The sequence below is a fragment of the Schistocerca nitens genome, chromosome 5 (assembly GCF_023898315.1).
Source record: "Schistocerca nitens isolate TAMUIC-IGC-003100 chromosome 5, iqSchNite1.1, whole genome shotgun sequence".
Lineage (NCBI taxonomy): Eukaryota > Metazoa > Arthropoda > Insecta > Orthoptera > Acrididae > Schistocerca > Schistocerca nitens.
In genome coordinates this window covers 493,919,739-493,929,171 of record NC_064618.1, presented here as the reverse complement: position 1 = coordinate 493,929,171, position 9,433 = coordinate 493,919,739, and the positions used below count along the sequence as shown (strand labels likewise).

Below are 9,433 nucleotides of genomic sequence, written 5' to 3'. Positions count from 1 at the left end.
TGGGTGGGGGGAGGGGGGGGCGGGTAGTCCCCTTACTGCATTTAAGAAACTGCTAAATGGGGAAGCACGTGAACTTATTTGTTCAAATGGTTCAAATGGCTCTGAGCACTATGCGACTTAACTTCTGAGGTCATCAGTCGCCTAGAACTTAGAACTAATTAAACCTAACTAACGTAAGGACATCACACACATCCATGCCCGAAGCAGGATTCGAACCTGCGACCGTAGCGGTCTCTCGGTTCCAGACTGCAGCGCCTAGAACCGCGCGGCCACTCTGGCCGGCTGAACTTATTTGTGTTTTGAGCACAGAAGAGGAAGCCCGCCCAGTTAGCCGTGTGGTCTAACGCACTGCTTCCCAGGTGGGAAGGCGTGCTAGTCCCCGGCACGAATCTGCCTGGCGGATTAGCGTCCAGGTCCGCTGTGCCGGCCAGTCGCGGTGGTCTCGCGGTTCTAGGCGCTCAGTCCGGCACCGCGCGGCTGCTACGGTGGCAGGTTCGAATCCTGCCTCGGGCATGGATGTGTGTGTTGTCCTTAGGTTAGTTAGGTTTAAGTAGTTCTAAGTTCTAGGGGACTGATGACCACAGATGTTAAGTCCCATAGTGCTCAGAGCCATTTGAACCATTTTCTTGCCGGCCAGTCTGTGGATGGTTTTTAAGGTGATTTTCCATATGTCTCTGTGAATGCGGGCTGGTTCCCCTTATTCCGCCTCAGTTACACTATGTCGGCGATTGCTGCACAACTACTGTCTCCACGTATGCGTACACCATAATTACTGTACGATGCAAACATTTGGGGTTACACTCATCTGGTGTGAGATGTTCCTGGGGGAAGGGGGGAGGGTCCATTGGGGGTCGAACCGCACAATAAGCCTGGGTTCTGTATAGGGCGGCGGTGGGGTGCGTGGACTGCTGTAGCCTGTTGTAGGATTGTGAAGCACTGAGGGCTATAGTGGGGACGAAGCCTATCTGTCGTTTGTAGGTACCCGGTTCCATACAATGCAATACAAATATAATAGAGGAACAGATCAGAGACGATTGTTTGTGTCAGCATGACAATGCATCCTGTCATAAAGCAGCATCTATGAGGCACTGGTTTGTGGATAATAACACTCCTGAAATGAACTGCCCTGTCCAGAGTCCCTACCTGTGCCCAATGGAAAACCTGTGAGATGGATTAGAGCGTTGACTTCGCTCGAAACTCTAGCGCCGAACAGCACTACCTTGATTGGCTTAGGTTCTTGAGGAAGAGTGGGCTGCTATTCCTCTACAGACATTCAGTCACCTCATTGAAAGTGTCCCCAGCAGAGTTCAAGCCATTATAAAGGCGAAAGGCGGACACACCCCATATTAATGGCCTGTAATAGGTGTTCAGTTACTTTTGTTAAGATAGTATATGCCAGACCCAGACAGGAAAGAAATGGAAATGCGTATGCCTTAAAATGTATCTTGTACTTACCTCCCACCTAGGAAGAACCGAACAATGTCCGTATAACTGCTTTCTTTACGAGATTTCCTGACAGATCGAAGCTGTGGCACAGCAAGTTTTAAAATTATACCCTTGCTTTTAACAAGCAGTATTCTAGAGTGTTCTAGCAATAGTGGACACCGGAAGGTCCTGAAGAAGATCCCAGCACAGGGGTCGAAACGTCGATTACTCTAGAGGAAATATGATCCGCCCTAACACCCCAGAAGATTTTAACTTCAGTATTCTTACTACTTCGAGAATCCAGGAACGACTCGGTAAGGGTATTTCCTATGGAAGACAAGAGCTCAGGTTCTAATCCCAGTTTTACCATGCCATGAAGTTTCACTGCAGCCTTCACACGAAAGCAGGTTGGAAGACATATTCTAAAAACGACTGAGGGGCTGTTACTCGCCATTCTTCGACATATCGTTTCTTCTCTGATGGGTAGCCCATCAAAGAATGAAGTTTGGAAGGTAGAGGAGAGGTACTGCCTCGTTGAAACTTTGATGCGGCTCATGAAGATCGCTAGGAAGCCTTAAAGATATGTGTGTGTGTGTGTGTGTGTGTCCGTGTTTGTGACAGTGAGAGAGGACGAGGGGAGTGTGTGAGAGAGAGAAAGAGAAATGTTATCATCATATTGGATACCTGGAAACTTACCGTATACCGACTGAAGAATGAATGTGTAAAAGAACATCTTCCATTCTTTCATTTCCGTTGGATAAACGAGACAGAACAATTTACTATGACTCAGGTAATTATTATATTTGTAACCAGCTAACTGATGTAATTATGCCTGATAATAACCATTGTTAAAGAAGTGAAACAGCGTAATTACGATCTGTGGAAAAAAAAGACAGAGTGTTCAATATGAATTTTACCCCCTTAGCATACTTTACCATTATTACATTAACTAACTGCTTCTGCCTGTGCTAATTACAACATTGTCTTTACCTTATCATCCAATCACGCTTGAGAGATGAATGTATTTTCTATATTTTTTTCCTTGTGATTAGTAAGTACAATGCTCTTAGCAATAGCTCCGAGCAGATATTTCTAGATTCTTGATTGTTATAGCTCATTAAATTGGCAACGTCGATTGTGTGGTCAAACAATGTTAGGTCTTTTCATTTGTGATGCTCTGCAGCGTAAATGATTCGGGAGTTATTCCATTATGAAGCAACAATTTTTTTTATCCTATCTTAAACTCAAGGCGAATTAAGAGTCTTTTTACACCATATGCGTTTCGCTTTTATGTACAAATCATCTTGAGGGGTCATTCTAGAAATATGGTATACATAATATGTCAATGAAAGAAAGCGTTTTACTTTACAAAGTAGGTGAGCAGTTTACTTTTTCTGTTTATTCCTCTTGTTTATATATTCTGAAGTACACTGCTTATCTCCATATTGTTAGCACAGGTTGGAATAGAAAAAAAGCTGGGATCCCCATTCAACTTTCGCAACTGCAGAAAACTTAAGATGGGAAAAAACAATAACTGATATGTATAGTGTAATGGATATAAGTGTAGATATTTCTATTGTTGACTGGGCATGGTGTACTGAACAACATTACATAAGTACTTACTTCATTTGCAGACTAATAACTATAGCTGTTACAAGTCAATGTTTTTAGTTTTGGTAGTACCTCCAAGCACATGTTGCAAAAATAAGGGATAGTACACTTAGTATTGCAGTTACGACCATACAGAAAACATCAGGTCATAATTTTTTAGACGTGTTTGTGGGAAGACTGTTCAGTGCAGAGACAAAACAACTATCACACTGATGTGTGTACATATTAAGGTACGACGAATAAAACTAACTACACTTACACCCATTACAGCCTGTACAATCACTGCCGCGTAAGATGTCTGTGGAAAAATCATATTAAGTATAATAAAGCGTATGGGACCCGCGAAACAGTGATAAGGAAGGTACTTTTGCAGGGAGTGAATAGAGTTCAGACATTTTTCATATGTATTTTAAAAGAACGTATTTAAGTATACAGTAATTAGACATAAAGTATTACACTGATCCATCTTACAAAAGAAGAAAAACCGTTCATTACATAATATTATGAATTACAGAGCTCAACACGGTCTAATTACATAAAAAGTCTAGCAAAGAAAATAATGGCAGCCTAACAGTTATGAAAGTTTCCTATTTTCTGAATGTGTGGAATAGATGAGATAGTGTCGCTCAGAAGACAAATACATAGCCATAAGAATGGAGTGACATTTCTGTCTTAGTTATGAGTCCAATAAATTACTTCCTCATGATAGAATTCTCAGAACGAGTCCACCTTGTAACAATCATGATGACTATCCTTATAATTATTCTCCACATGCAGGAATGACAATACACATCTCTACATTTATAATCTCATTTCGTCATCTATCCATTGTAAAGGTGTGATTGGTGTGTAATTTTTCTCATTGAAAGCGACTTAGTAATTCACAAGTCAGTGTAAATGTTGGAGCTTTGATCTGCTGGAGAAGAATGGTGCATTGCAGGAAGTCGGAGGCTATAGATGATATGCAGTAAATTGTATGAGATGATGATAGTTTACAAACATTTTTTTGTTTCGTTGTAAGTAGCTAATGGAACAATGAAAAAGGGAGGAAGAAAATTATTTCAACACTGGATTAGCGAAACACAGTGACTGGGACTGTGTTTCTGAGAAGTGCTTAGGGTTTTGGAAGAGTGCTGATTGTTTTGGTGCGCGGTGTGAAAAAGACTGGACATACCATAACTGCACCCTCACGTTTCAGGTAGTAACCTCCCAGTTTCCTTCTGTCCCGGCCTGAGCGAGATGTCTTTCCTCTAAAATGTGTGACGTGCCAGTACCGCAGTCGCTAGCGCCGCCTTAGAAGGTGACGGTCTTCTTCTCGGCGGAGGCGGACACCTTCTTGACGCGCAGGGCGCTGGCGCGCACCGTTGTTGAGCTGGAGCTGGACTCGGCGGCGTCGGAGGAGAGGCCGACGTCGGCCGTCTCCTGGAGCAGCGCGCGCACGTTGGCCGAGCGCCGCTCGCGCGCCGCCGCGCGGTTCTCCAGCGCCTCCATCTCGTTCTCCAGGTCGGCCAGGCGCGCCCGCGACTGCCGCGCGCGGCTCGCCGCCGCCGACTCCGTGTTCTCCCGCACTGACTCCAGGTCAGTCAGCTTCGACCTGCAACACGGGTCGCACTACTGCTCCGGCTGCTCTCTGTCGGCGGGGAAAGGATACCCACAGGGCTCAGTGTTGGGACCGATTTTTTGAAATATCACAGTCGAACAGGTGTTAAAGATACTTGAAGACAGTTCATTCACTGATGGTGTCATAGCTTAGACCACGAATGATAAAGACTGCTCATGGCGTCGTTATATTGAAACCAACATATCGTTCAGCTGAGCATTGGCGGTATCCATTTGCAGGCGATTTCTGTAATACTTTCAGTTCATACCAGTTGTATTTTCTGCAAATGTTTGTTTATTACAACGATGAAATTTTGCACTGAAAGATATGTGAAAGGAATGGGAAAGATCTTTTGTATATCAGTACAGATACTAGTTTATGACGACGGCATGGCTTTAGTCGCAAGAACTAGGAAGGCAATGAGGCCGACATTCGTCGCACTTGAGCCAGTTGGTAGGAATATGGAACTGAATATCAACCAACAGAAAACAAAATATACGGCTGCTGTGAAAGAATGCAAGCAGAACATTCCACCACCAATAACAGTGTATGATTATACTTTCGAGAGTGTTGATCAGTTCAAATATCTGGGATCGACAGTCACCCACTCGAATGACACATGCATTGCGTATTTTTCATTAAAAGTTTTTTCCCTCAAGAACTCGTATAATCAAATTAACGATTTATAAAACACTTATAAGACCAATTGTTAAGTACGTCTCGGAAACTTGGTCATTAACATCAAAAGATATTAGAATGCTAGATGCTCTTGAGAGAAAAGAACTTCGAACAATCGATAACTCAACCTATGTAAAGGAAGATGGAGGAGGAAGCACAATTATCAGCTGTACACTTGTGTATAAAGATCTACTTATCATAACCGTAGCGATATCACAATTTAAGAATAGTGAGATCCATAACTACAACACTAGAAGAAAAATGGTCTTCGTTACTCAAGGACTTAAATAAACAGCAACATAAATCTTTGATCATTTCCCCAAACTAAAGTGACGTACAGGTAGGAAAGCAAATTTTAATACTAAAATTGTTTCTTCTGGACAACTCCTTGTATTCCCTGGTCGTATTTGTATTTAACAACTGGTAGCCCCCCAGATAAAAAAGTTTTTAAGTATAGTTGGATGAGTAGAACTAGAAAAATATGTTTATTAATTTTAACACTAATCATGCATATACGCCATGTAAACTGACAAGTTCCATATCATTTGGGTTAAAGAACCGTTCAAATAAGCAATGCAACAAGTACCTAACTAACTAATTAAGTCAAACTGAGAATGGCAGTGCACGTGGCACAGATGAGAGATTTGGAAAAATCTGAAAGGAGGCTCAAAGAGGACTATTTCGACTAAGAACCAGATCGGTAGATGGAGTCATGCGGGACCTTCAGAAAATGGGCTGTATGGGATGAAAAGCTCAGGCGTTAATAGCTGAAGAGGCCAAGGTTCACAGAGAACTGTAGAGCCACAGAAGAAGAGAAGTTTATTTTCACCAACACTGAATAGAAATACATTACTTTTTCAGAACAGCAAAGAAGCAAAGCTGTAACTGTACATCTTCATGTTTTCGCGACACATTCACTGACCTATTACATTTCAGGCGCCTTGCGAAACATTCAGTCAGCCTTGACGGAACCCAGAAACGCTGTTGTCTTTGGTGGAGAGCGAATGCTCACTGTAACTTTATACTGTCCAAAACAGATAACGAGATGCTATGGATAAAACCTAAGGTGGACTTGAGAAATAAGGATAATGAAGTAGAGAGATTTAACCCCCTGGCTTTCCTTTCATATGTGGGAAGCCTATTGTCAAAAATAGAGCCTTCTCTTTCGCGGATCACAGCAGCACTTTTGCGCAACGGCAAGGATGACTTAATGCTGAGCAAGAGGGTTAACTACCTCCCTTTGCAAGTGTGGCCTTTCATAGATCCAACGTATGACACGTACAGCCCAGAGCACTGAAGGTACACCCGTCTCTTAGAGCCAAATAAATCATCTCTGACCGAGCACTGTGTCATCATTAGCCACTCTATGATGTACGACAACGTCGAAAATCTGGCGTCGACTTCGTTATTCTGGGACTGGTGCTGAAGGAAGCAGTAGGAACTTATTTGCGAAGGAGTTAATAGCAGTATCAGTCCAGTCAAAGCATGGAATCCGGTGTTTTCTTTGATCAACTTCCAAGAACTTCGATATAGTACAGCTCCTACTGATACACTGTTATCTCTGCATGGACTGAGTGTATAACTACAAATTTGGTTCCTATATGAGGTAAGGTCTTCAGACCTCACCGTACACCACCGCATCATCAGTAAAAAACCGCAAATTGCTGTCTTCCTTGTCCGCCAAATCCTCCCCGTATACAGCTAACAGTAGGGGACAGACACTTACATAGCTTTGGCAGTATTGCAACGTCATACAAACACTAGAGACAATTCTCTAACCATTGTCACTGCCTTACGGGCGAAGAGTCTAGACAACACGACATTTCGTTGCCCACTGTTCGCTTCACAACTTATATCGTTGTCTTCAAATCCCATATTTGGTACGCGCGTGAGTACTTTAGGCCATTGGAGTTTGAAGTAAGACAAAAAACGTTCCAGAAGTGCGATAGTCAGTCTGCTTTAATACTGTGAAACTAGATAGTGCTCTTTCATATTAACGAGGAATTAGTGGGACGTTATAAGCTGACATATAAGAATAAATGACACTAATACGGCTCTACATCCCTTTACATAAACGCCTTCGAGATCATGTATGGAACACGGTTTTTCCTACGAACAAACTGCCTGTCTATAATTCCAAGTATTTTACATATAAGATCGAACTTTAAACATCCTCTAAGTTTCATATCGTTTGCATGCTTCCGCGTTGCTTTACAAATATCGCTAGTATTTATGCATACAGAATATATACTGGTGATATACTGTACGTCACGTCGTTCAATTTATTTTAGCAGTAGTCCTGATTTTCAGTGACAGGAACGTAGCAGCACTCTAAACTGATAACTTGGATGCAGATAACACTACTGGTGTCAGCTACAATTATGCAAAGTGATAGTTCCAAACTAGAGCTAGTTGCATAATAAGAGTAAAAAAGAAATAGACGCTCAAAAAAACAAGTTACTGGTCTATAGTTCACAAGTAAGCTAGAGTCAAATAGTTAGCAACTAATATGTTTCCATTACTTCCCAGAGCAGAGTAACGTACTGAATCAAACTGCCAAAGAGCTTTGTCAAGGAATGAGCACCGGGGTCTCATGATAGTGACGTAGGCTATCAACTATCGCGAATTCTGAGCGCACGTGCAGCTGCTTTACTGAAACGTCGCACGCTTGTTGCCGGTCTTGGCGAAAGAGAACCAAGCGGCTACGTAACAAAGGCGAACAGCTGTTTTGACGTGGGTGTGAGAGGGAGCGATGGCAACAGCTGACGAAAAGAGTCTGAGGGCGTATCAAGCACTGGAAAACTACCAGGATGGCGAAATAATGCCAGAAAAGATGTATATGTAGATGGTGCCTACAATGTGTAACCGGAATACTGATCACGTTCAGAAGTATATTTCAGGAAGACCAACACTCAACCAGGCGCAAACTAAGAAGTAAATAGCGCATACATATTTATGACAAATTTGTTACTAAATAAGTAATGAAATCACCTGTTGAAGAATTTTCACTTCTATTAAAAATTATCAAAGAGCGAACGGTCAACTTTTCACAGAGAAATACACAGATGTGTCCGTTAAATGTCTGACGAAATCCACGTTATCTACTCTCTTTCTTTTAAACCATGAGAATATGATATTCTTCCAGCGAAGAAAGGTAGTCGTGTTGACGCAGAAAGACAGTCGCGTGGCGGTGAGCTGGATACAGTTTCAGTCAAATGTTTCATGGACCCAGAAAGAAAGTCACACATTTAACTGTTCACATGTTGCTGCCTCTGCTTACTAGTACTACTACGCTCAAGCGATGTTCTTCAGCACGTGTCTGAACGAGCCCACTTCATATCTGCAATAAGTTGCTTTTATTGAAGAATTTAGTGTACGCGCGTGATATATATTACGGTTTAGCTTATGAGACTCACAACAATTGCAGTATTTCAAGCGTCGATTTAACGTACAGTTTAGTCATCGTAGAACAGACAAGAAATCCTAGAGAGATACTTTAAATACACTCCTGGAAATGGAAAAAAGAACACATTGACACCGGTGTGTCAGATTCACCATACTTGCTCCGGACACTGCGAGAGGGCTGTACAAGCAATGATCACACGCACGGCACAGCGGACACACCAGGACCCGCGGTGTTGGCCGTCGGATGGCGCTAGCTGCGCAGCATTTGTGCACCGCCGCCGTCAGTGTCAGCCAGTTTGCCGTGGCATACGGAGCTCCATCGCAGTCTTTAACACTGGTAGCATGCCGCGACAGCGTGGACGTGAACCGTATGTGCAGTTGACGGACTTTGAGCGAGAGCGTATAGTGGGCATGCGGGAGGCCGGGTGGACGTACCGCCGAATTGCTCAACACGTGGGGGCGTGAGGTCTCCACAGTACATCGATGTTGTCGCCAGTGGTCGGCGGAAGGTGCACGTGCCCGTCGACCTGGGACCGGACCGCAGCGACGCACGGATGCACGCCAAGACCGTATGATCCTACGCAGTGCCGTAGGGGACCGCACCGCCACTTCCCAGCAAATTAGGGACACTGTTGCTCCTGGGGTATCGGCGAGGACCATTCGCAACCGTCTCCATGAAGCTGGGCTACGGTCCCGCACACCGTTAGGCCGTCT

At 43.4% G+C, this 9,433-nt stretch overlaps 1 protein-coding gene across 1 annotated transcript in view; it reads right to left on the bottom strand.

The window, feature by feature from the left end:
* Positions 1 to 3,426: 3,426 nt before the first annotated feature.
* The window catches only part of LOC126259803 (uncharacterized), a 77,745-nt gene continuing 71,738 nt past the window's right edge, over positions 3,427 to 9,433 (bottom strand). Inside the window, exon 5 of the mRNA XM_049956831.1 lies at positions 3,427 to 4,630. Within this exon, the coding sequence (XP_049812788.1) occupies positions 4,330 to 4,630 (301 nt within the window). The 3' untranslated portion in view covers positions 3,427 to 4,329. The remainder of the gene's footprint in view (positions 4,631 to 9,433) is intronic.